Here is a 25,005-nt window from a genome sequence, read left to right on the forward strand (position 1 = left end):
GACGTACCAAAATCAAATGACACGTGAAACGGAAATACAGTTGATCCTACGATTGTTGTTAAATTTACATTTATATATTGTAAGTGCTAGTTTTCTTTCAAAAATTTATAAACAAATCCAGCAGATCAAAATAAATTAGCATAAGAATATTCGTGTTTATTGCTTTCAGCTAACTTATTGTACTTTTCGTAGTTTTTGGTTTCCTATTTTACGATATGGGACTAAGTGCATGTGTAAATTACATAGGTGAGTATATGGATGATGAATTACATAGGTGGAGTATGTAGCCAAAAAATTAATCGCATGTACAGTGTAAATAAATATCAGTGTGCACTTAGGATGTACTGTGCATCAATATCAGCGGCACCTCGTTGCTGTACTTGGAGTTCTCCTGGCCGCCCAACAACGCCGAGTTGCTGCAGTCCCGCATCATGGCAATGGAGTTGTTGCGCTGCTCCCGCTGCCTCAGTCGACTGTGACGGATGCCGTAGGACAGAAAGATGGCCAGTCCGATGGCGATCCAAATGCTGAAGCGCACCCAGGTGAGGATGTCCAGCTTGACCATCAGGTAGATGTTGATCAGTATGGAGATGCCCGGTAGCCAGGGCACCAGCGGCACCTTGAACGACAGCTTCACCCCCGAGGTTGGCTGGCGCGAGATGATCAGCAGCAGCACTACCAAAGGTATGGTGCCCAGCACCAGCTTAATGCCATCGAAGGACGTCACGTTCGCCAGATCCTCCTCAAACTTGGTCAGAATCTGCGAGAAGACCATGCACCAAAGAGCTGAAAATTAAGAGGATTCATTAGAATTGGATTTCATGCGGTTAAATTTTAAAATCTTTTATGGTTTAAAACAAAACCAATTTTTGCTTAATTATGGATTTTATAAAATTAATAAAAAAGTAACAAAGGAATTATTAAATATCCTTATATAATGTTTTTTTTGACATTAAGTCAGTAAAATGTCACTTACAGAACAGAGTCACACTGTAGGTGACGATCCTTGAAGTGTGCTTGGTAGGCACCGCCTGGCCATTGAGGTTGAAGATCCGCCTCCAGAGGGCACAGGGCCGATCCTGCTCCAGACCCATGGCACGTCCGTTGGCCACGATGCGACTTTCCCGACGATCGTCCACCTCGTAGCGCAGCATGAGGACGCAACTGGCCACCATGGAGTAGGCCAGCAGGGTGCCGATGGACATCATGTTCACCAGCTGGCTGAGATTGAAAACGGCCGCCAGGATGCCCGTCAGCAGACCCGTGATCATGGTTCCCTTGAAGGGAGTCTTGTACTTTTCACTGATATCCCCGAGGAACTTGAACAGCAAACCATCGTTGGACATGGCGAACACGATTCTTGGCAGTGGGAACATGGCTCCCATCATGCTGGAGCACAGTCCAAACATTGCTCCAATGCTGACCACATACTCGGCCACATGCCAGCCATTTATGCGGAACACATGGGGCAGCGGGGCCTTCTCGTCCTGTTCAAAGTAGGGCAGCATCATGGTCAGCACGGTGGACACTCCAAAGTAGGCCAGGAAGATCATGGCCAGGGAGACGATCACAGCGAATGGAATGGACTTCTTGGGGTTCTTGGCCTCCTCCCCGGCAGTGGCTATGCAGTCGAACCCAATGAACCCGTAGAAACAAACTGCGGCTCCCTTGATGATGCCCGAAACTCCATAGGGCATGAATCCACCGTTGCCATAGCCCTCAGGCACCTCCGATTTTGGAATGGACCAGTTGCTGCTGGAAACTGAAGAAGAGGTATTATTAATTAATAAGTTAAAAAAAATTTAATCAATTTCTAAACATATAAATGGTGATCAACAAGAACTCTTTAGATTTCAAAGCTTAGTACAAGATATTATAAATACACATTTTGTAATTGCAATAACCTTTTCGATATAAACATTTCTTAGAATTGTTAAAATTTTTAAAAAAAATAAGAATTATGTTTTTCGGAAAGAAAAAACTCACCTTTAAAGAGTCCTGCGATGATCACGAACAGCACCACTCCCAGATTCAGCATGGTGAAGACATTGTTCACCCTGGTGGACTCCTTGGCTCCCACGGCAATGCCCAGGGAGAAGAGAATGGTCACCACAAAGGCGAACAGATCCGGATAGGCCCCCATCCCGTCAATGTTGATGGGCATGTGGGTGCCCAGGAAGCTGCTCATCGGATTGCCGCAAAGCTGGTCGAGATAGGTGCTTAAACCCTTGACGACACTGGCGGAGCCTAGCGGAAAGCGAGATGGGAACCAGAGTCAGAGTCAGAATCAGAATTCGTGGGCAATTAAATCAAATCAATCAGACGGCGGCGCCTCTAATTGAAAACTTACCAATTGCGTATTCGAGAATGAGATTCCAGCCGATGAGGAAAGCGATAAACTCGCCAATGGTCACATAGCTGTAGATGTACGCCGATCCTGCCTTCGGAACCCGGGCTCCGAACTCCGCATAGCACAGTCCGGCGAAGATCGAGGCGATGGCAGCGATGAGGAAGCTAACGACCACCGCAGGACCCGCATACTGCTTGGATACTTCGCCGGCGAGGACGTACACACCCACGCCCAAGGTCGACCCAATACCCAGGGCAGTGAGATCAAAGGCGGACAAGACTTTGGCCAATTTGGATTCATTCGAGTCCTCCAACGGCTTCTTGCGTGTGAGCACGCGAAACGCATTCGTCACGCTCCAGCTGGGCATTCTGGAAAAAAAGATTGTTAAACCATTATTATAATGGGCAAGTATGTAATTGAAGCTAAGGGCTTCTGCTGAGCCGTGCAATATATTTATAATCCGCCGTACTCGATGTTTACAGAACCGACATATTAACACGTTCGCAATTTGTGGAAAGTGCCTGTGGTGGTATAGGTGGGTCAAGAAATGGTGCGGAGTTGGGTTTATGGGTCGGCCATAAGAAAATTAGTGGGCGTCCGTTAATGTGCGAATGTAGACAACGGTTTTACGACCGCCAAGTCGCGTCAAAGCTGATCTAAATTTGAGTCTTGTGATCATCGGGATTTATCTCCGATGACTAAGAGGGGAAATCTCCATACTAACATCTTCCAAAATAAATCAACGCTGAAAATAATCTATTAATTATAGACTTTATGTGTTTGTTATATTTATATAAATAAATAACTTAAGATTTTAAAAATGTATTGAAATTATTCGTTTTTCACCCATGTCTACCGATTTTTATGTAAACACATTAACTTTTGGTATGTCTCTTTTAGCTCTGGATAAGTACGAAAATTATAATTGGCAGAATCGATTAGGAAGTTTAAGCCTTTTAAACTGGTCTTTTTTGATTTTTGTAAACAATAAGCTGCTTCGTGCTTTAATAAAACCTTCAAATTGCTCACCTGCTGTCTTTTAAAATCGAATCCTTTCTCAACTTTTTTAACTGATCACTAATTAGTTTTTGGTCGTTATCGCACTTTAATAAATATCACAAACTGCAATCCATATTTGATTGGCAAGGGTAGAATCAAGTTTCGAGAAATCTGAGGACAAAATTGAGGACTGTATCTGTATCTGGATGCCACTTAATTGAGTTTGGGTATCGGAATTCGCAATTTGAAATTTGATCGAGTTGCGTATAGCGCCAGAAAGCGTTCCACTGATTTCTGAGCGTACGCCGTGCACGCCAGTGCCATTAAATAGTGAATCGGTTCTACGGCTCCGGGGGATCGTGGTGAGTTCAAATCGAACTGAAGCTTTCGCATCCTCAGGTCGGACGCGAACGAGGTGAAATCACGGCTCTGACGCTGACAACGCTAATTGGTAACCCACCTCCTCCTCCGTCCCTACCAGAAATTATAGTATGGATATTGTATATTCCCGAATGCATACCCCGGGTGGGAACTCTCGGTTTTACCGGATGACTAGGCAGGTCGATGGGCCAAGTTTACCACATGCCCTAATGAATTGTCGCGTTCGATTAGCGGTTCAAATAGTTGACACTTTTGACGTTGTTAAACAAAAAGGTAAGTAGCTAAGCATTTGCATCCTGCACAATTAATGCATAACTAAGCACTCGATCAGTGAAAAATTAATAATACGTTCGTCCAACTATTTCATGGTATATACCCATTTTCTATATATCTTATTTAACCAAAATAAATAAGTACATTGTCTAACAACTTCCAAAAAAGAGAATACATGCTTATTGAACTAGTATTACCACCTATCGTTATTATATTGATTAAAATTTTTATGATGTTGAAATAGGTTGGTTTTCTTGTGTTTCGAAATCATTTTGTTTTTTTCTTTCCGTGTATAGTTTCTTAGCTGGAAGTAGTTTACTTACAAACAACTGGAAACATATATCTTATGTCTTGGCCAACCTTATGGAGATAAGGCAACACGAACTCAGAAGCTTTGTGTTACGTTTTTAGTACTCTAATAATATGAACATTATTTTAGGAGAAAAACCGTATTTAATAAAATTAAATATTAAAAAAAAATTAAAAATTCGTTTCATTTCGTGGAAGGTCTCGCTTAGCTTAGTCTGACTGGCAAATGAAGAAAAAGCAGACCAGTGTAAAAATAGTTTCTCCTCCCTGCAGAGCATTTTTCAATTGGCGTGATGGAAACCCCTGAATTGTTTTGATTTCATACGGCACTACTAATTTTGCTTTGTTTGAGCTTTCCATTGGCATGGACGCGTGGAGTTTTGGCCATTGTTTATACGCAGCTCAGCTGATACAAGCTGATAGCTGCTATTCGCGTCGTGTGGCCGAAAGGTGGGTGCTAAACCGTGGCTAAAATTAGCCACCGTGTTTGATTGCATTTAACGCTAATTTTAGACACTTGTTGCATGCGTGTTCTTGACATTCACTCACCCATAGTACTCGGCGAACTCCTCCATTGCTGTCATCCGAATCGATTTGATTAAATTCAATTAATACCGTGCCGCTCATCAATATGCGGCCGCTTTCCGCTCTTCAAATAACCGTTCTGCCGCAAACCATGTGTTTTGGTCTCTTCACAACCGGCCATAAAATCACAATTCCACGCAACACATTGCAGCTGCCGCTCTCCCTATTCGTCCAACACTCTCTCATTTTCCATGGGCGTAGCCATCAGGGACTTTCACCACATTTTGTACCTCTATCAAAAATGTACCTATGATTTTGCAATTTTTTGGCTGTATTTATGGTATGTCACAAAATGTGCAAAAGAATGTACTCATTGATCTGGGCTTCTTACTATATAATTTAGAAAAAACATTTTTAAAATAACTAACATTTTTAGCTTCTCATGATTCACAGGGCCAACATCCCCCGCCTACGTCCATGCTAACCTCCCATTATTTTCTTGTGAAACGGGAGAGAAACCGGGTAGTCGACTTCTGTGAATCTCCATGAACTAGATATGCTCGCGATATTTAAATAGCCAACACGGTGGACTGGCAACCCTCATTTAGCCGGTAATAAGAACTTCTCTCTCACTTTGGCTTTAGTTCAGCCATTGTTGTTGTGCTTATTTCATAGCTACCTTTATTTCATCAGCCGTCAGTTCAACCCTTAACACAGAATATCTTCAAATGTTTTGCCATGGGGATATTGTTTTTTAGACAAAGGAATTTAGGTCAGAAGAACCTTTTTCTATATTCGTACATAGGTAAAAAAAATGTATTTTGACCAAAAAATATATTAGCAAACATTTGTTTTTTGAATTGTTTGATACCTACAAAGAATTTTCCAAATTATAAAATTCATAAAAAAGCTTTACTATTGCTTTTAAACATTAAAATTTCATTAAACTGATATTCAAATTGAAAAATTAAATATCATCGGGGAAATTTAAGTGAAAACCAAACTTGAAACGTAATCACATACGTATGATTTATTTATAATTAACGTCACATTTTTAAGTGCTAATCAGAAAAGAGCAACGATTCTGTTGATTGAATGAATCATGTGCCTCATATGTGGGCTCGAATATGGATTGTTGTTTTTGGGGCAGTGGTTCAAAAATACTTCTAATTAGTTCCGATTGCACTAGCGTACAAACAAATTTAGAACACGGGATTATTTTTAACTCCTTTGTCAAGATTAAGATGTACAAACAATTTTTTTTACACTTTTTAAGGTATTTATTTTTTTAGTTCTATTTAGCTAGCTTTCGTTTCTTCATTCTTCGTCCTACCAAATAGAAATGTTCAGTTACACATCTGATATACAATTTTAAATTTAATATCCGAAGCTAATATTAATACCGATCATTGATTCATGCGGTTAGTTCCAAGGGAAACATGAAGTTGTTAAGTTGCCTTTCCGTTTTACCCGGATTGCTGCTTTTTTCAAGCATGAGCATAGTTAACCTGCTTCCAGAAACGGACTATTGCCAGTTAAAAAACTGTCCAGCTGACAAGAAACTGCCACATATTGCATGCAATAATAAGAAAGTATGCGAATATAGTTTTCATTTAATGTACAACAAATTTTTGTTGGTTTTCAACCCGCAGGACTGGTCCTCACGGTGTGGAAAAAACCCAAAAATCGTTTCTATACCCAACACCATAAGGACGTTGATCTTGAACAATCACAACACTTATCGAGATTTAGTGGCCGGAACCAAATTCCACAGACTACCCACTGCAGGTCGTATGCTCAAAATGATGTGGGACACCGATCTGGCTTACTTGGCAGAACTCCTGGTGAAGCGCTGCGATCTCCAGCCCACTGATCACTGCATATCCACGGAGTTGTTTTCCGCCCCGAGCTACCATGCGGTCTACAACAAGTTCAAGAAGAACGAGGATACTTTCAGGATAGTTAGATCCCAGCTAAATAGCTGGTACGATCAGTACAAGCACGTCTCTGCAGCCAGCCTATTAGATGGGTTGTCCAATGATAAGTGAGTCGTGTGTATCATCCGTGTTGTGTTGTTTGAACAATATATTCTCCTTTCAGATCGGAAATTGGACACTTCCTGAGAATGATGGTGGGCCCCAGTAACCGTATAGGCTGTGCCATAGCCAGGATCGAAAAAGATGGGTGGACCCACCAATGGCTAGCCTGTGTCTACAGCTGTTCACCAAAGAAAAACTCTGTACTCTACGAGTATTCTATCAATCCCGGAATGTTTTGCACCACCGGGGTTGATGGCAGGTTTCAACATCTTTGCAACGAAACGGAGCCTGTTGAAGATTGCAAAAGTTCCGACCAATTCAAAGTGGACATTACCAATGACACTGCATCCCATATAAGGAGCATGATGAATAGACGGCCACAATCCAGGAATATTCTGTGTGGTTTCTGTGCTCTCTGCTGCGAGTGGTGGGATTGGGCAAAAGGCAGCTGGGGACTGGTTCAGAAAACCTGGAGTGTCATTCAAGGTGGCAGCGGCGGTCATGAAGAGGAATGAAATTTACACTTTTTTTTCGCATTTTACCATTTAAAGGTATTTGCCGAAATTAAAAACCTCAGAATAAAATAATGGGATAACCAATTCTATTGTTTAACCACACACTGAAATAAGAAACTTACATTACACTTCCTTTTTATTTCGTATATGAATATTAATATTGCAAGACATTGAGGGGTCTGAAAGCATGGAGTCAATTTAAGGTTGAGTTAGTTTGATTTGGATGGCCGTTGTTATTAAAGCAATAATATATAAAATACATTAAATGTGGTTTGATTAACTAGTTCTTAGAGATATGTCTTTATATAAATAGCTCTTAGAGTAAGAGGGTATATTGCATTCGTTGAAAAGTATGTAGCGTTTCCGACCATATAAATTATATATATTCTTGATCAGGATCAATGACCGAGTCGTTCTAATCATAACCGTCTGTCTGTCAGTCCGTATGAACGTCGAGATCTTGAAAGTTATAAAATCTACAGATTGGGATTTAAAATGTAGAATCTAAAATTAGGCAACTCCCACTTCAACGAATCATAAAAAAATTTGAAATTAAAGATTTTAGTTTTGGCCGGTTCTTAGTGCTAGCCTTCGTTTCTTGATTTTTTGTCCCAGGCGAAAATTTATTTATAGAGACAATAGAAAAAGATGCAGTCACACTTGATTATATTGAACCGAACCTAACATTACATTTCTAACAAAATTAGAATCCACTTGTTTAGTTTCAAAGAGAATATGAAGACGTGGAGTTGTTTTTGCGTTGCAGCAGGATTTCTGTTTTTCTCTCAGCTGGACGTTGTTAATTTAATGAAAGAAACGGACTATTGCAAGCTAAAGAACTGTCCAGCCGAAAAGAAACCACCACATATTGCCTGCAAAAATAAAGGTGTAAGCTAACTAGTCAACTTATTACAATTTTATCACGCTAAGAGATGTACTTTGTTTAAACGTTATTTGGTTTTTCTTTTACTTCGTAGAACTGGTCGCCTCAGTGTGGTCTAAACGCAACAATAATTTCCATACCCAAGAAAACAAAGAAGTTCATAATAAACTATCACAACACCTATCGCGACCTAGTGGCCGGGGGCCAATTTCACAGGTTACCACATGCAGGTCGTATGCTGAAACTGTCGTGGAGCAGCGATCTGGCTCGTTTGGCCGAACTTCTGGTAAAACGCTGTGATCTCCATCCAACTGATCGCTGCATATCCACGGAACTGTTCTCCGAGCCGGGCTACCATGCGGTCTACAACAAGTTCAAGAAGAACGAGGATACTTTCAGGATAGTTAGATCCCAGCTGAATAGCTGGTACGATGAGTATAAGCACGTTTCTGCTGTCAGCCTATTGGATGGATTGTCCAGCGATAAGTAAGTATTGCTCAGCTCTCGTCATCAGTCCACTTGTCCGCTAATGATATGCCTTAGGAAGGAGATTGGACACTTCATGACAATGATGGTGGGTCCCAGTAACCGCTTGGGCTGTGCCATGGCCAGGGTCGAAAAGGGTGGATGGACGCACCAGTGGCTAGCCTGTGTCTACAGCTGTTCACCAAAGAAAAACTCCACACTCTACGAATTTTCCACAAAACCCGGAATACTTTGCACAACCGGAGTCGATGCCAAGTACCAACATCTTTGCAAACGAACGGAGCCGGTGGACAATTGCAAGCACTCGCCAAAGTTCAACGGAACTGTTCCCAATAACACTGCCTCGTTAATAAGGGCCATGATGAAAAAACCAGTACAACCCAGGACATTTTGGTATTGGTGGAAATGGTTGTTTGGTTGGACATATACGATTACGTATCCTACACAAACGTACGAAACCGAAGCCCCTACAGTCGACTCCGATGAATACGAGTATATTTGTGAATGTGAGGAGGGAACATGTGAGGATGAATAAACCTTATCTTTCTGCTATCTGTGTAGAGAATAACATTTAAATACATTCAAAACGATTGTTGACATAAAATTTGATGAACTAAAAAATAAAATTAATCCAGTTAAATAGGACTTACAATTTCGAATTTAATACTCTTATCTAGTAGAATGAAATAGAATAATTTGATAAAATATTTCTTAAAGTCAAAATTTATTTATTGAAAATGTAGCACCAACAAACGTGTATTCGTTATATGGGTTATATTTACAGTAAAAATAGAGTGGTGATAGGGGTATAATTTTTTAATGGAGTTTATTTTCTTTTTTTTTGTTTTATGGAAAGTCCTTTTGAATTTTTACAAAAAAAATTTAAATTATATTAATCAGAAATCTTGTTTCTAAAGGTTAGTGTGCCTATATGTTTAACGCACATTTAAAACAGAAATTTGATCTATATCATTTTAGAGTTTGTCAAGGAAGTCGAGAATTTAAATACTTGCGACCTCCAAAAAGTATGCAACGCTTAGTCTACCAGAGTTTAGTTAAGAGAAACCAATCTCATAAAAACTACTTCTCTTTTCTTTACTCTTAATAGCACCCACACCAAATCTGGTTGGATGTTAATTCGATGGGGATATATGCTAGCCGGTAACTCGCTTTAAAGGCAGTTTCCAATTACTTTCAGTTGTCATTCAGTTGCTCTCTGTACTTCGAGTCCGGGTGATCAGAGATCAGAACGCGGAATACAATATAACCCGATCGCGAATTTCTGTGAGTGGAATTGTTATGCACGAATCTACCTGATAAGCCCATTGTTGTTCGGATTCCTTTTATTCTTATTTGGCAAACATGTTTAGTTGCTTGTCTCTAGCGATAATAAAAGTGTGTGAACAGAATGAAATGATTCGACAACAATGAAACCGAATCATTGAATATCGTTTCAGCGTTTAATCAATTGGTTTGGAGTACGAGCTGAAATCAATTAAAGGCAATAAATAAAGCAAATTCTATAGAGCTTAAAAATAAAGCTAGGCAATGTTTCTTAAAATAATTAACGCCTTAATAAAAAAATATCAATTAATCTTTAGATGTTATTAACACTTTTTTGCTCTTTATCCCTAATTTGCTATTTCCATTCAGTTGCTATGTCATACTTAATTATAATCATTACATGTAAATATTTGCATGCCTAAAAGTTCTCGTTGTCCTCAATTTTTAAATTCATTATTTCTTAAAAACAAGAACACAATTTGTAATTAAGTAAATATGTTCTACAAAGTTGTAGGCAAGACAAAATTGTTTGTAGCTATTTTTTGAACGCAATAGAATAGTATAAATTCTGTAAAAAAAACCATTGTTTTGACAGAAAACAATCCCCAACCAGTGATCATACACAACTTCCTATTTAACTAATTCCCAGCCTCATTTCATTTCCATTTATTCGTAATTGTTGTGTTATCTTTTTAACGCCTAATTGGTTGAAAATATTGGCGAAAGGGAATATTGCTGAGATGTTTTCACTCTGTTATCAGTTTTTATACTTGATCTATTCTTAAAAGAAACAAATTAACTGTTGATATTTCCGAAAACTATCTGGTAAAACTCCACAAAATAGGTTAAACTGGAAGTCATTATAATGCTAATATATCCGGAACGTTGTAGCGAGCACATCCATCATTGACTTGACGCCCATTTGGTGTGTTAATTTTTAAAACGCTTATTTGCACTAATTCCCGTTTGTTTGTTTTTTAGTATCTGTCCCACATCTTCCTCCTTCCATTCATGGCCATGTCATCGCATCTGGGTAAATTCAGCAGTATTGACTCGTTTTTAACTGCTGGATTAGTTTTTTGTATTGCCTTATCCGGCGCTTTAACCGTCTCATCCGAAAAGCCTAATATCATCATTATAATGGCCGATGATCTGGTGAGTCTAATGGGACATTTTATAGTTTTAATGAGCATTTGATATGATTTGCATACAGGGTTTCGATGACGTAAGTTTCCGTGGCTCCAACAACTTTCTCACTCCCAACATTGATGCTCTGGCATATAGTGGAGTAATCCTGAACAATCTTTACGCCGCACCGATGTGCACACCTAGCCGGGCTGCTCTTCTAACTGGCAAATATCCCATTAATACAGGCAAGTTTTTCTCTTGATCGTGAAGTAGAATTTAAAGTTAAATGATTTCGCCTGTTTGGATTAATGAAACTAATGAAAATATTTATCAGAATTAAAATGAGTGCACAATTTCAGGTATGCAGCACTATGTGATTGTGAACGATCAGCCCTGGAGTCTTCCGCTGAACGAGACGACCATGGCGGAGGTTTTCCAGGGAAATGGCTACCGAACCAGTCTCCTGGGAAAGTGGCACTTGGGAATGTCGCAGCGAAACTTTACGCCCACCCAACGGGGATTTGATCGTCATTTGGGCTACCTTGGAGCCTATGTGGATTATTACAGCCAGATCTATGAACAAAAGGTGAGAAATAAGTGAGAAAGTGGGTCATTCTTGTTCAGATTTATATTCTGCGAATTGTATGGTTTTCATTCCTTAACTTAACTTCTGTTCTGTTCTTAAACTTATTAATTAATTTATTATTTATTTTCTGTTTAGAGCAATGGCTACAATGGCCATGATTTCCGGGACAATCTGAAACCCGGCCACGATCAGGTGGGCCGCTATGTCACTGATGTGCTCACTGATGCAGCTGTTCAAGAGATTGAGAATCACGGATCGAAAAACAATAGCCAGCCACTCTTTTTGCTTTTGAGTCATCTGGCCCCACACGCTGCAAATGATGATAGTCCCATGCAGGCGCCCGACGACGAGTTGGTCCAATTTGAGTACATTCGAAATGAGACCCATCGTTACTATGCGGCAATGGTGTCGCGACTGGACAGGAGTGTGGGCATGGTCATAGACGCCCTGGCACGGCAGGAAATGCTCCAAAACAGCATCCTGCTCTTCCTGTCCGACAATGGCGGGCCAACTCAGGGACAGCACTCCACCACAGCCTCCAACTTTCCATTGAGAGGGGTAGGTAAAATACGATTGATGATTGATACTTGCAAAATAAGTACAATCCCAAAAGTAGAGCAAATCTTTGTCAGGTTGTAACCAAATTTACAAAACCTTTTTTATATCTTGTTTTGCGAGATATGTTTTTTAATCTTTTAATCTTGGAAAACAACGAATCGAGTATTTAACAGCGATGCATTATTCCCTTTAAAAAATGTTTGTTTAGGAAACAAATTTAAATTCGATCAAATTATTTTATTTAATCAATTGTTTACATTTTGTAAAAAAAATACTTTTTTGAAAGTGATTTATACCTAACACACATCTAAATATAGAGTATATATATTTCTAAAGCAGTCAGGCGTGAACTGTTTATCACGTTACAAAGCTTGATTGATTTATTGAGTTCACTTTTAGACTACATCGTTATACAAAGTGATATGTAAATTGTTTAATAACTACTTTTCTGTAGATAATTCCTCAAACTCAATATTAACATTTCTTCGAGTCGAATTTATGTAAATCGACAATCAAAATCATAATGATAGTATGTTATCTTTAATTACTCGACAGTTCCATTTATTAATTAATTTGTTTTTAATTACAGCAAAAAAATTCCCCATGGGAGGGCGGACTGCGATCCTCGGCGGCCATTTGGAGCACTGAGTTCGAGCGCCTAGGCAGCGTGTGGAAACAGCAGATCTATATTGGCGACCTGTTGCCCACGTTGGCGGAAGCAGCTGGAATATCGCCGGATCCGGACCTCCACCTGGATGGCTTGAACCTGTGGTCGGCGCTCAAGTACGGATACGAATCGGTGGAGCGGGAGATTGTCCACGTGATCGACGAGGATGAGGTGGAACCCCATCTGTCCTACACACGTGGCAAGTGGAAATTAATCAGCGGCACTACCAGCGGAGGCATTTACGACGGCTGGCTGGGTCAGCGGGTGACCAGTGAGGAGGATCCCCGATCCCGGGACTACGAGGATCTCATTCGGAACACCAGTGTTTGGCAGCATTTGCAGCGGGTATCCGCCGGGGAGCGCAACATAAGCGAGCTGCGGGATCAGGCCAGGATCGAGTGTCCAGTTCCTGTGACTGGGATCAAGCCCTGTATGCCCCTCGAGGCACCCTGTCTCTTCGACATTGAGGCGGATCCTTGCGAGCAGAGCAACCTGTACGAGGAGTATCGAAATACGACTATCTTTCTGGATCTGTGGCAGCGAATCCAACAGTTCGCCAAAGAGGCCCATCCGCCCAACAACAAGCCATCGGATCCGGACTGCAATCCCCGATTCTACCACAATGAGTGGACCTGGTGGCAGGACGAACAGGCCTCTAGTTCGGGGACCACGGGGCGGATGAAAATCGTAACACTTTTCCTAGGATTTTTTGTGACAAGTTGTTGGTTTGTCTAAATTTGGGATACGCTACCAAGTAAGTAAAGAATTTTATTCTCCTTGCCAAAACATAATTTAGTATAATTACAAAAAAACTAATTATACCTTAATACGTCACACTTTTTCCTTATTTCAGAATCAATACCAACAATTTAGTTTAAACTATAATATTAATTAAAAATAATCGAATCAATACCAACAATTTAGTTTAAACTATAATATTAATTAAAAATAATCGAAGAGAGCCGTGATAAGCAATGGTTATATCTTTATGTTGATAATAACCATTTGTTGTTTCCAGAGAACTTACTGTGAATCGAGAGTTTGGAGCAAACCAATTTAGATAATTTATAGCTTAAATTTGACCAAACCGAAAAAATTCCGGGTATTGTCTTAATGACCCCTGTGTCAAATAGGCAATGCGCTTGCTTATCTTATCTTATCGATCTACTTCTGTGGAAACTGATAACTGCAAAACCCCCCTTCAAATCAATCAGAGGAAGAGATCTCTGCCAATCATTAGGGCTTACAAGGTATTAAACGAAGTTGCAATATAATATGAGGATTTATAGTTATATTTTAGGATGGTACATTTTGTTGAAATGGTACAAATTTATTGAACAACACGATAAGATTTTTGTAAACAGATGTTATTTCTATTAAAAGAAAATTAGTCAGAGATTTTGTTGATTTATGTTTTTGTATACAATTTACGATTACGAATTATTGATGAGCACTGTCAAACGATTTTGTTTTGTGTGTATATTTATATACTTATAAAGCTAATAAAAATCTTAAAATTCATTAAAACTATCTTTTTTTTGCTTGGCACTAAACAATAGCTTGGTGATTTAGTATTGATTGCTACCTTGTTTTTACACTTATTTTTTTAAGTGAACATATGGATAAATAGACTTTCACATTGACTTAATTATCTGAAAAATTAAAGTTTTTGATTTGAGTCCAGCCTTTTTATTTGTCGAAGTACTCTAATTTCTGTTCAACCTTGGTTTTATATTAGTTAGAGCGCAGTATTTTTGTCTAAACTATTGTTTTCAATAAAATGGTTCATATGTTTAAGCTATAACCTCAAGCTCAAGTTGAAATCCCTAAAAACTATTAACACTCCGATATATAAGGCTGCAGGTTGAACATACAATTGACTTTAAGAAATTTAAAATATATTAAATATATATATAATACATATATTTAATATGTTTTAATAATTAAGCAATAGGAAAACAAAACGATATCCAAATAAATTTTATTTTATTTATTTTGAACGGGAATCCATAAGTTTTCTGGAGATCTTAGTTATTAAGCAGCGTCATAAATAGTTGAATCTATTTGGCCACCAGCACTTCGTATTTGTCGAACTTGCGCAGGTTGAGGTTCTCATGCTTGATGATGCACAACTTCTGGCTGGGAATGAGGGTGCCGATCAGAATTGCTCCATCGGTCTTTGCCCGACAGCAGAACACCCGCTCATTTTGGACCGTAGTGCCCACGGCAACGGCTCCCTTCTCGTAGAATCCATCGAAACTCCTCGCCCAGACGAAGGTCCGGTTGTTCTGAGCAACGAGGAGGTCGTACACAAGGAGCTTCGAGGAGGCGGTCTCGGTATTGAAGTAAGCGACGCCGGTTTCCACAACCACGCGGGCGGGCAGGATATTGTTAGAGTATTTTACACGGCCCACATAGGTGTTGAATCCATAAGGATCGAATCCACCCAAAACTGCTTTGTCGGGAACGGCGTAAGACAGGTTACCAGCAACCCACACGTGCTCATTATCTGCAGAAGTACGCATTTATATTTAGTATTGAGATAACCCTTTCTTAATTTATAGTGCTCACCATACGTCGACGGAACCGCGTAGACGACTACAAACAGGGCCAAAACCAAACCGGCTACTTTGTACATCTTGTCGGGCTGATGGATTCGCTTTAATTGTCAGGCCGGCTATTTAACTGCTTTTATAGTCGCCCCTTATCTCGCAGTTCCTATATTACCTATCGCTATCAAAAGATTGGTATTGATAGCATCGGTTTCGGTGAGTAACCTACAAATTGTGACTTTACTCAACCTAGTTTTATTGAACCCTAAAAAAAAAACAGATATTTGCAATTTAAAAAAATCCCCCTTGCTGTTATTTCATAAGTTTGGTTTATTGTTTTGCCTTTTTATTTTCTGAATTTTAAAGGAAACGAGTTGTTACCTTACTTGTTTTAAAAATAGCATACGTGCTCGGTCCGAAAGGGTAAAAACAGTTTTCTTCAAATTTTTTTAACATCGAAGTTTATAATCTAACTCGGAGTAAAAAAATGTATCCTTTAAGAAAATTAATAACTTGATTGCCTTTTGAGCCTTTATGAAATCAAGAGGGTCACAACATACTTTCATTAATAACGTAAGATCAACTAACTTGACCCAAATGGTAATTATAAATAAAAACTTCGAGTAACCTCTGTTGATCAACCTTTTCGTAAATTTTTTTACATTTCTTAATATTCACATTAGAGTTAGGCGAAAGTGAAGATCGATTTTTTACTATTGCTTAAATTGACAAATTTTTTTATTTGACGTAAAGAAAGATATTATATTAATTAATTAATTAAATTAAATTATCACACATTACATGGTTACATGGCGTAGGCGTAGGGAGTCATACTTTCAGACTTTAGATATATTTTGACAACCAACTGTAAATAGTTTACCGTTTGTATTATTATTTTTTGATTTTATGCCCCCAAATTTGTATTTGCAAACAGTGTGCAAAGTAGTAAAAATCCAGGCCTGAGTTTTTATCTTATTAACAAGACAAATCAATTAACAGTACAAAATAGCTATTTTTGATAAATAAATATGCGTTTTATTTGCTAGCAATCAATGTTAAATGTCCATCTAAATATCGTTTGGTAGAAGCGGCACCACATGTCGTTCTCTGACCAAGATTTCGTACTTGTCGAACTCACGGACCGGCAAGTTGTCGTATTTAACGATGCACTTCCGCTTCGAAAGGTAAAGGGTTCCAATGAAGAGTGCATCATCGCAGTGGATTCGGCAGATGAAAACGCGATTGTTAACGGTGTCAGTTCCAACGGATACGGCGTTCTTCTCCCGGTAGCCATCGAAACTGCGGATCCAGTGGTAGCTCACGGTGGCATTTGACACCAGCACCTCATAATTAACAGTTGCAAAATTCAACGTGTCCGTATTGTATGTGGCCCTTTGCAGCTCCGCAACCACTCGGGCGGGCAGAATGCTGCTGACGTAGGTCACTCGACCCACGTAGTTGTAGTAACCCTCGGGGTCATAGCCGCCCAGAACAGCCTCCTCTGGCAAATCCCTGGTCCTGTCCACAAGAGCCCAGTTGTCCTCCGTGTTGTATACTCCTCCCTGGATGTGGACCACCATTTGGAGGAGGACTACGACCAGAATTTTTGAGTTCTTGGCGGAGTTCATGCTTGGTCAAGCTGTCGTGAACATCTCCATTTGACTACCGTTTTTATAGTTTTTTCTGCTTTGGCTCCAAGTATTATAAATCATTTTCTGGGGGTTACTCAAAGATTAGATAATTGGTTTTTTGGCAAATTTTTGGTAAGATTAAGTAATATCTACAAAAATTCACCGAACGGAAGTCCCCTTAACCTTAGGTTTTAGCAATCCTCTAAAAATAAATATCTCAATATAAATATAAATATATTTCACACTTTTGGCTAAAAAAACTAGAAATAGAACTTATACCCCTGCAGTTAAAGTGCATGTCCATTATAGACATTGGGGGTGTCAAAGAAATCTCTTTCAATAAATTAGGTTGCATTTTATATGTACATTCAAATCAAAACTTATATCCCCGTTGTCATAATAAATACGCTGAGGAATGTATTCACATCAAGTTGTTTTTTAAGTTAAAGTCTTAAGATAACAGTTTTTTTTTTTTAAATATAAAAGGTGGTTTTTTTATCTATCTGTCTAAAAATGACATAGTAGAATCATCAAAGCACCAATCTACCACAAAATAATTATAATAATAATATATATTCCTAAATCAAAGTATTCTTTGTGTCAAGGAAGTATATTTACAAATTTAATGACCCAAAGCCGCAGAGAGAAAATCAGGACCCGTGGGTATCCATGTTCGGGCACCCTCCCCTCCAATCAAATAAATTTTTTAATTTAGATTTTAATGTGCTAATAGCTTATATTATTATTGTTTTAATTGGTTTTATGCAAACGCCACCCTGTAAAGAACGTTGGTGAACAAAAATAGTTGTACTTGTTTAAAGTTCTTATGTCTATGACAATCATAAAAAAACCAATCGAAAAACAAGTTGGTAAAATATAAAAAGCCAAAGTAATGATTTCGCTCAATAAATAATTTATTTATTTAATACTCAGTTGGCAGTGTATTGATATAAGTAAGGAGTAAATTCAGCCACATGGCGCTCCCTGACGAGGATCTCGTACTTGTCGAACTGGCGGAGCGGCAGGTTATCGTACTTGACGATGCACATCCGCTTGGCGAGATACAAAGTGCCAATGAAGAGTGACTCATCGCAACGGACGCGGCAGATGAAGACGCGATCGTTGGTGGCGCTGGTTCCCACGGCCACGGCGTTCTTCTCCCGGTAGCCATCGAAACTGCGGATCCAGTGGTAGCTCACGGTGGCATTGGACACCAGGACCTCATAGGTTGTAGCTTGGTTGCCCAAAGTCTCCGTGTTGTAGGTGGCCTTTCCCAGTTCCGGAACCACTCGGGCGGGCAGAATACTACTGCTGTATGCCACACGACCCACGTAGTTGTAGTAACCATCGGGATCGAAGCCACCAAGAACCGCTTCCTCCGGCAGATCCATGGTCTTGTCCATGAGCACCCACCTGTCCTGCGTGCTGTAGACTCCTCCCTGGATGAGAGTCGCCAACTGGACGAGGAGTACGGCCACAATTGCAGAGCTCTTGGTTGAGAACATGATTCGTTCGTTGACTGAAGAAGTGTTGTGGTCATCACCATCTGGAAGCAGCTTTTATAGGTCTCCCCCAAGTGGTCAAATTTTCTGATAAGATTCTTGAGGGGAGTTATTAATGTGATTAGATAGTTGCCTAATTTAATGGATTGATGATTAACACTTGAAAGTTCTGTGGTCAGTTTGTTTAGATTTGGTGAACTTTCGCTGAGAATGGAAGTCGCCTTAAAATTAGATTAGATTAGATTTTTAAATTACTATTATTATCTGGCTGTTTCAATAACCTAAGGCCACAGTAAAAAGGCTATTTAGTTGGAAAGGATGTTCGGATCTTGGCAACGTGATTTTTACTGTATACCACTTAAAGCCATAAACAAAAGCTGCAATTTTGCAGCGTTTTCTTAACTGTTGTATGTTTTTCTGCTGAATATTTTCCATTTAAAAAAATCAGCTTTTTAACTTAATTTTGCCCGAAAAATAAGGTATTTGATTATATATGGCGAGTTCTGAAATGCCTGACCTTCAAAACATGGCATACAGATCGAAAAGGCCAAATCGTACGGAATGATATGCTAATTTAATAACTAATTTAATTAGAGAGCAAAAAACTCGTTTGTGGCTTATCAACTGAGCCATCTTATCAAAGAGAGAGCTACTAGAACCCTGACCTTAGTCAACCAGGAAGGTAAAGCTCTAGCTCAAACGATCTGTCCCTTTAAAATGCCGGTAATATTGTAAACCAAGTAGCTTTAGTTTTACTTTGTTTATCTGCCTTTGCAAAACCGCGTTTTGCTTTTGCTTTTATAGCAATTGTGTTTTCGCTTTCATACGATTATTTCGTTGGCTGTTTTATAGCAGCATGCTTGGACTTTTATACGATTATTTTTCGTGCTCCTCGCGAAAACGTTGTCACTTTAAAAGCGCCAAAAGCCAGTGGAGCGTTTAGTCGAGTGGAGAAGCCGCTTGGGGAAGGATCATCAACGATCACCCTGCATCGTCAGAAACCTTAAGCTGATTCCGGAAAAACAGTTAAGTGTTAAGTGTTGGGTGTTAAAAGAGTTAAGCTACTTAGTTGCAAAGTTATTGCCAATGTGAATGTGACACACGAAATAAAATTTACCTTAGACTAATTAAGTAAAGCTGACGCTTGCTGGCAAAAAAAGGAAATAGTACATATATCATGTACTCCATATAAAATTCTAATATGCTACTAATCATACGTTAGGTCAACAAGTATTAAGTTCAAAACCAGTTTGTTGTTTTGCTAATTTAGGTTTTATCTAAATTAAAAAGTCTCTGCTTTTATGAAGTCATTAAAAAAAGAGCAAAGTCTTTTGGAGCTAAATTAAAGAACACTTGATAAAACAAACTACTTTTCGCCAACCTTAAACGTTAAAGGTTAAATAAAATCTGTAGGATTTAGGTCTAAATTACTTTTGAGAAAACATAAATAAAAAATAGAATATAGAATTGATTAGAGATTTTGATGATTTTAATGATTAAGCTTATTTATAGACAGGAATTTATAGAATATTATAAACATTAAGTGTATTCCTGTAATATTTTGAATATGCAGATTTTCATTTTATTTCGTATCGAGCTAGCCAAAAAACATCCAATGTTAGTTTGGCATGGGTGACTAATTTATATGGATTTGCTGAATTTTCTTTAATCACGGCTTTTACACAAATATTACCTTTACACAATTCCACGTTTAAGTCTTGCCACATGTATTTAGTTGGCCAACAGCAGGTTACACTGTTTTTAACTAGCGTGGTTGTGGTTGAACCTAATGGGCCCACCGGCATTTCTAGTCCTCCAGGTGGTTGAGCTCGCCCAAAACCATGAAAGTTTTCGAATTGGAAAAAGTTTATAGCTATTCGGACAAAACCAGTTTCGTTAATGGGAGATTTACACTCAAGAACCTTTCCAATGATGTACGATGAACTGAAACTGATAAAGAGACATGTGTTTAAGCAAGGTCACGATATTAACAGCCTGTGAAGGTCATCACCTGACCGCTGGGCGTTTCCATTCTCAGTCACAATCCAAATCACAATACACATGTCGTGACTGGAATTTCCATTCCATTCGCACGACACTTTTATTTCCACCCAAATTATGCAGCATTATTAACCCATTTAAAGTCGTCTAAAATGATAAAACAATTGCACAGTTCATAGATTTTTACGGCTTGTCTTGCTTATCTGCCTCGATTTCATTAATGCCAGCTTTTTTATGGCCTATTGCGACAATTAAACCAAAGTTTTAGCCAAGATAAAAAGAAATTAAACTCCTCACGGCGACGGTAAGTACAAGTACAAGTATGCAAGTGTTCATGTTGGCGTTTTATATAATGTCTTTACAATTGTTGTTAAAAAAAAACAACAAAACAATTTGACAACACTTGCGCGAATGGTTGAATGAACTTTTCGGCCACATGGCACAATGGGCCCTGGGATAGGTCAAGAGGGAAGAGAAGAAGTTGGGGGGATTGGGCAGATTGTACATTGTACCATTGCCAATTGCCAAATATGGCGTTAAAAATTCGGCAGATACTGCCTAGATGTGCAGTAATATAATTAAGTCATGCTGGTATTTCAGCATAAATATTACCAGAAACGATCAGGAGCTTAAGATTTTCAAGCGGAAATCATTTCAGCGTGTGAGACTTTAACTATCTCTTAAAAATTTCCCTATTTTAACTGAAATGGGGCAAACATTTTTGATTGGTTTCAAAATGTTAATTCCTATTTGAATTGATTCGTTAACTTATTTGAATTGATTCGTTAAACTAATAACATTAAAAAGGGCTTGGCAATCAAGGAATTAAGGAAAATGGAAAACAAATTCTTTAACTGGATTTCCAACTACTAATTACCCTTTGTTATGACAACATATTTTTAACATTTTAATTATATTTTAAAGGTGCCGTACTTGATCGGATAAAGTAGATGTCCTAAATCTGTTTACAATGTTAGGCACAATCCATGGTCTGCTGGTAGTGAGTGCCATACTCAGCCTGGCAAATGGATCTGGATACTCTACAAAGCCAAACATAATAATAATACTGATCGATGATATGGTGAGAGAGCATTTGAAATAGTTACTATGAGAAAATACCTACTAACACTTATTTTCCAGGGTATGAACGATGTGAGCTTTCATGGCTCAAATCAGATCCTCACACCCAACATCGATGCCCTGGCCTACAATGGTATCGTGCTGAACAAGCATTATGTTCCGAATTTGTGCACTCCGTCGAGGGCCACCCTACTAACGGGAAAATATCCCATACACACGGGTAACGTAATGATAAAAAAAACAAGAAGGAGCGACTATTGGTTATCCTTCACTGAGCTTATCGATTTTAAAACAAACATGTCCCCAGAAAACAATTGGGTTCTATGTTAAATATAATATTTTTCACAATAGTTAAATTTAAATGAATTTTATTTTTAGGAATGCAGCACTTTGTGATCATAACCGATGAGCCCTGGAGTCTTCCTAAGCGAGAGCGACTGATGCCGGAAATTTTCCGGGAGGCGGGCTATTCGACCCACTTGGTGGGCAAGTGGCACCTAGGATTCTGGCGAAAGGATGTCACACCCACAATGCGAGGATTCGACCACCATTTTGGCTATTACAACGGCTATATAGACTACTACGACCACCAGGTTCGAATGCTGGACAGGAACTATTCAGCTGGCCTGGATTTCCGGCGGGATCTGAAACCCTGTCCCGAAGCGAACGGAACTTACGCCACGGAAGCCTTTACTTCGGAGGCCAAAAGAATCATTGAGGAGCATGACAAGAGCAAGCCGCTGTTCATGGTGCTCAGTCATTTGGCCGTACACACGGGTAACGAGGATAATCCGATGCAGGCTCCTGAGGAGGAGGTGTCCAAGTTTTCCCACATCAAGGATCCCAAACGGCGCACCTACGCTGGTGAGTTGTAGATTTTATTCGAGAATTGGCTTATTAAATTCAAATTTATACTTATCAATATTTTTCTTATGATTTCAAGTCTGGACAAGAGTGTGGCTCGGACGATTGGTGCCTTAAAGGATAATGGCATGCTGAATAACAGCATAATTTTGCTCTACTCAGACAATGGAGCACCAACCGTGGGCATCCATTCCAATGCTGGTTCTAATTTTCCTTATCGCGGGGTAAGTTAGGAAAGGTTTTCAAAGTCTGCACTGAAAATTGAGTCTTGAAATTACTAGAACAAATAATTTAAATAAGTCTACCTCAATACTAGCGGTTTGTACGTTTACTTTTATATTCGTACGTTTACTTTTATATAAGGACAAAATTAAAGACTACATTACTTAATGTGTACTTCAAAAGTTATATTGAACTTAAAACTATAATGCCTTAAAATTATTAATTATTAATTATAGTGTGAACATTTTTTGACTATTTTCAAAACTGATTTAATAACTGCAAATTTAATTTAAATTTTAACCATATTTAACTTATTTACAATGCATTTAAATTATTAAGAACTTTTTTAAATCTGATGTTTTCCACATTAATTAAAATAAATTAATATTAGATCTTGAAAGTGAATGTGCATTGCATTTATTTAATATTTATTTTAAATATTAAGTATACAATTTAAATTTCAATAGTCGGAAATTAATTTTTACTATTCCACGCCATTTTTCAGTGTAGTTATTATAAAAATTGTTATTTTATTAATATTTTATTGCGTTTCTTCAACAGCAAAAGGAATCTCCCTGGGAGGGTGGCATTCGATCGGCTGGAGCTCTATGGAGTCCGCTGCTCAAGGAACAAGGATATGTGTCCAATCAGGCGATCCACGCCATAGATTGGCTGCCCACACTGGCCGGAGCTGCTGGCGTCTCCTTGCCGCAGGATCTCCAGCTGGACGGGATTAATCTCTGGCCTTCGCTGAGTGGCAACGAGGAGCCGAAGCCCAGGACAATGATTCACGTTCTGGACGAAGTTTTCGGCTACTCGTCGTACATGAGGGATACTCTGAAGTACGTCAACGGAAGCAGTTTCGGTGGTCAATACGATCAGTGGTTGGGGGAACTGGAGTCCAACGAAGACGATCCGTTGAGTGAGAACTACGGACAGTATGTCCTGGCATCGGAAGTTCAACGTATGTTGGGAAATCGGGGATTAACCGAGGATCGCATCCGGCAGATGCGAAGCGAAGCCACCCAGGAGTGTCCCCTTGTGGACGGACAGGATCCCCTAGATCCCCAATTCAAATGTGAACCCCTCAAAGCCCACTGCTTTTTCGATCTGGCAAAAGATCCCTGCGAGCGGTTCAACTTGGCCCAACTTTATCCACGCCAACTGCAGGAACTCGCTGAAGAGGTGGCTCAAATCCGGCGAACTGCGATTCCTAGCGCCCGAGTTCCCAAATCGGATTCAAGGGCTGATCCAGCTTATCACAACGGCAATTGGGAGTGGTGGAATAATACGGAAACGAACTCAAGTGCCGGCACTGGTTCGCTGCACTTATGGATTTTGTTAGGAAGTATTATAGGATTAAGTTTGTTGTAATTGTTAACAGAAGTAAGTTCTGTTTAGCTTTATTCTTAATAAAGTTTTTTTAAGTAAATCTCCGTCACGGCATAGTTTTGAAAAAAATGGAAACCAAAGCAACACAGTTTCAAAAATATTTTTAGAAAGAAAATTGATGAGATGCAAGCAACAAAGCAATATATACCCCTTTTTTTTTGAAATACCAAAAATATTGCTAATTTTACCCGAAACTGTTGATATATAGACATTCAGTCGGCTGGATTTTTTAACATTTGTTTTTTGTGGATAGTTCTCATCTGCGTACACATAAATAACTCCTTAGCTTGTGATTCTGATCAGAAATATGGAACCGGAAACGTCTCCTTAGCTGCGTATATATATCCATTTGCATAAGATTTATACATTTATATACTTTAGGAAGCATGAGCTACTAGGCATTACAGTCGGAAATACCTGACCAGATCGAATGGCAGAATATCACGCTTTTGGCTGACACATCACCACGTACAATCGCTGGAGCTGACACCGAGCAATTAGCAGACTCATGACTAAACTGAGATGTATTTTTCGGCTATTTGTTCGGCCAATATCGGTATGTTTGCGTGGGAGGAGGTTGAACTTGGGCTGAGCGGCGGCCAAAAGGGAATACAATTGTTCCAACTGATTAGCCATTTAATGACTTCTGCCCAAGGCCACAGAATGCACTTGAGGTTTGCTTGGACATGGCTGGGACATGGGAAAATCTACTTAACTTGAGTTGGTCAAGATCTGAGAGTCGGTTGCGTTTTGTGGTTGTCCACAAATATGATAGTCA

The 25,005-nt window shown here is 39.2% G+C and overlaps 8 protein-coding genes across 12 annotated transcripts; 4 read left to right on the forward strand and 4 right to left on the reverse strand.

The window, feature by feature from the left end:
* Positions 1–135: 135 nt before the first annotated feature.
* On the reverse strand, positions 136–5,003 carry LOC108135608 (cationic amino acid transporter 2). Of its 2 annotated transcripts, none has more exons than XM_017256422.1 (5): positions 4,862–5,003; positions 2,351–2,718; positions 1,987–2,247; positions 977–1,762; positions 136–786 (listed from the first exon to the last, which is right to left on the reverse strand). In XM_017256422.1, the coding sequence occupies exons 1-5, from the start codon at positions 4,894–4,896 to the stop codon at positions 335–337; spliced, it is 1,902 nt and encodes a 633-aa protein (XP_017111911.1). In that variant the 5' UTR covers positions 4,897–5,003; the 3' UTR covers positions 136–334. The 2 variants fall into 2 exon arrangements, with proteins under 2 accessions (XP_017111911.1, XP_017111912.1); XM_017256423.1 differs by lacking the exon at positions 4,862–5,003 and adding an exon at positions 3,380–3,629.
* On the forward strand, positions 4,744–7,512 carry LOC108135609 (venom allergen 5). The gene is made up of 3 exons (XM_017256424.2): positions 4,744–4,762; positions 6,490–6,881; positions 6,938–7,512. The coding sequence occupies exons 2-3, from the start codon at positions 6,631–6,633 to the stop codon at positions 7,389–7,391; spliced, it is 705 nt and encodes a 234-aa protein (XP_017111913.1). The 5' UTR covers positions 4,744–4,762; positions 6,490–6,630; the 3' UTR covers positions 7,392–7,512.
* A 614-nt stretch (positions 7,513–8,126) lies between these two features.
* LOC108135479 (antigen 5 like allergen Cul n 1-like) lies at positions 8,127–9,405 on the forward strand. The gene is made up of 3 exons (XM_017256221.2): positions 8,127–8,279; positions 8,369–8,760; positions 8,818–9,405. Exons 1-3 carry the CDS (start codon positions 8,127–8,129, stop codon positions 9,293–9,295), a joined length of 1,023 nt encoding a protein of 340 aa, XP_017111710.1. The 3' UTR covers positions 9,296–9,405.
* Positions 9,406–9,964: 559 nt separating this feature from the next.
* Positions 9,965–13,954, forward strand: LOC108135686 (arylsulfatase B). 4 transcript variants are annotated; one of them, XM_017256527.2, is made up of 7 exons: positions 9,965–10,044; positions 11,026–11,199; positions 11,258–11,417; positions 11,532–11,758; positions 11,894–12,316; positions 12,906–13,737; positions 13,837–13,954. In XM_017256527.2, the coding sequence occupies exons 2-6, from the start codon at positions 11,056–11,058 to the stop codon at positions 13,716–13,718; spliced, it is 1,767 nt and encodes a 588-aa protein (XP_017112016.1). In that variant the 5' UTR covers positions 9,965–10,044; positions 11,026–11,055; the 3' UTR covers positions 13,719–13,737; positions 13,837–13,954. The 4 variants fall into 4 exon arrangements, with proteins under 4 accessions (XP_017112016.1, XP_017112017.1, XP_041564294.1 ...); XM_041708360.1 differs by lacking the exon at positions 9,965–10,044 and adding an exon at positions 10,166–10,261; XM_041708361.1 differs by lacking the exon at positions 9,965–10,044 and adding an exon at positions 10,166–10,261 and having other exon boundaries at positions 13,888–13,954.
* Positions 13,955–14,958: 1,004 nt separating this feature from the next.
* Positions 14,959–15,664, reverse strand: LOC108135528. Its single transcript, XM_017256275.2, has 2 exons — positions 15,555–15,664; positions 14,959–15,492 (listed from the first exon to the last, which is right to left on the reverse strand). Exons 1-2 carry the CDS (start codon positions 15,619–15,621, stop codon positions 15,044–15,046), a joined length of 516 nt encoding a protein of 171 aa, XP_017111764.1. The 5' UTR covers positions 15,622–15,664; the 3' UTR covers positions 14,959–15,043.
* A 908-nt stretch (positions 15,665–16,572) lies between these two features.
* Positions 16,573–17,175, reverse strand: LOC108135480. Its single transcript, XM_017256223.2, has one exon. It carries the CDS (start codon positions 17,161–17,163, stop codon positions 16,603–16,605), a length of 561 nt encoding a protein of 186 aa, XP_017111712.1. The 5' UTR covers positions 17,164–17,175; the 3' UTR covers positions 16,573–16,602.
* Positions 17,176–18,062: 887 nt separating this feature from the next.
* LOC108135710 lies at positions 18,063–18,686 on the reverse strand. Its single transcript, XM_017256554.1, has one exon. The coding sequence runs from the start codon at positions 18,669–18,671 to the stop codon at positions 18,096–18,098; it is 576 nt and encodes a 191-aa protein (XP_017112043.1). The 5' UTR covers positions 18,672–18,686; the 3' UTR covers positions 18,063–18,095.
* A 925-nt stretch (positions 18,687–19,611) lies between these two features.
* On the forward strand, positions 19,612–24,265 carry LOC108135481 (arylsulfatase B). Its single transcript, XM_041708341.1, is given in 5 exon segments — positions 19,612–19,693; positions 21,594–21,750; positions 21,810–21,969; positions 22,128–22,837; positions 23,397–24,265. Coding segments are annotated over 4 exon segments (1,794 nt in total). The 5' UTR covers positions 19,612–19,693; positions 21,594–21,639; the 3' UTR covers positions 24,210–24,265.
* The last annotated feature ends 740 nt before the right edge of the window (positions 24,266–25,005 follow it).

The sequence above is a fragment of the Drosophila elegans genome, unplaced genomic scaffold (genome assembly GCF_018152505.1).
Source record: "Drosophila elegans isolate 14027-0461.03 unplaced genomic scaffold, ASM1815250v1 contig_208, whole genome shotgun sequence".
NCBI classification, from domain to species: domain Eukaryota; kingdom Metazoa; phylum Arthropoda; class Insecta; order Diptera; family Drosophilidae; genus Drosophila; species Drosophila elegans.

Bases quoted from the DNA above. Each gene is read 5' to 3' on its own strand.
- LOC108135608 (XM_017256422.1), bottom strand. From the start codon at position 4,896: ATGACAGCAATGGAGGAGTTCGCCGAGTACTATGG. The intron at 2,719-4,861 runs GTGAGTGAATGT...CTTTTTTTCCAG, and splicing joins GAGTTCGCCGAGTACTATGG to AATGCCCAGCTGGAGCGTGA. The intron at 2,248-2,350 runs GTAAGTTTTCAA...GCTTTCCGCTAG, and splicing joins CATTCTCGAATACGCAATTG to GCTCCGCCAGTGTCGTCAAG.
- LOC108135609 (XM_017256424.2), top strand. From the start codon at position 6,631: ATGCTCAAAATGATGTGGGACACCGATCTGGCTTACTTGGCAGAACTC. The intron at 6,882-6,937 runs GTGAGTCGTGTG...TTCTCCTTTCAG, and splicing joins GATGGGTTGTCCAATGATAA to ATCGGAAATTGGACACTTCC.
- LOC108135479 (XM_017256221.2), top strand. From the start codon at position 8,127: ATGAAGACGTGGAGTTGTTTTTGCGTTGCAGCAGGATTTCTGTTTTTC. The intron at 8,280-8,368 runs GTAAGCTAACTA...TTTACTTCGTAG, and splicing joins TTGCCTGCAAAAATAAAGGT to AACTGGTCGCCTCAGTGTGG. The intron at 8,761-8,817 runs GTAAGTATTGCT...GATATGCCTTAG, and splicing joins GATGGATTGTCCAGCGATAA to GAAGGAGATTGGACACTTCA.
- LOC108135686 (XM_017256527.2), top strand. From the start codon at position 11,056: ATGGCCATGTCATCGCATCTGGGTAAATTCAGCAGTATTGACTCGTTT. The intron at 11,759-11,893 runs GTGAGAAATAAG...TTTTCTGTTTAG, and splicing joins GCCAGATCTATGAACAAAAG to AGCAATGGCTACAATGGCCA. The intron at 12,317-12,905 runs GTAGGTAAAATA...TTTTAATTACAG, and splicing joins CCAACTTTCCATTGAGAGGG to CAAAAAAATTCCCCATGGGA.
- LOC108135528 (XM_017256275.2), bottom strand. From the start codon at position 15,621: ATGTACAAAGTAGCCGGTTTGGTTTTGGCCCTGTTTGTAGTCGTCTAC. The intron at 15,493-15,554 runs GTGAGCACTATA...GTACTTCTGCAG, and splicing joins CGCGGTTCCGTCGACGTATG to ATAATGAGCACGTGTGGGTT.
- LOC108135480 (XM_017256223.2), bottom strand. From the start codon at position 17,163: ATGAACTCCGCCAAGAACTCAAAAATTCTGGTCGTAGTCCTCCTCCAA.
- LOC108135710 (XM_017256554.1), bottom strand. From the start codon at position 18,671: ATGTTCTCAACCAAGAGCTCTGCAATTGTGGCCGTACTCCTCGTCCAG.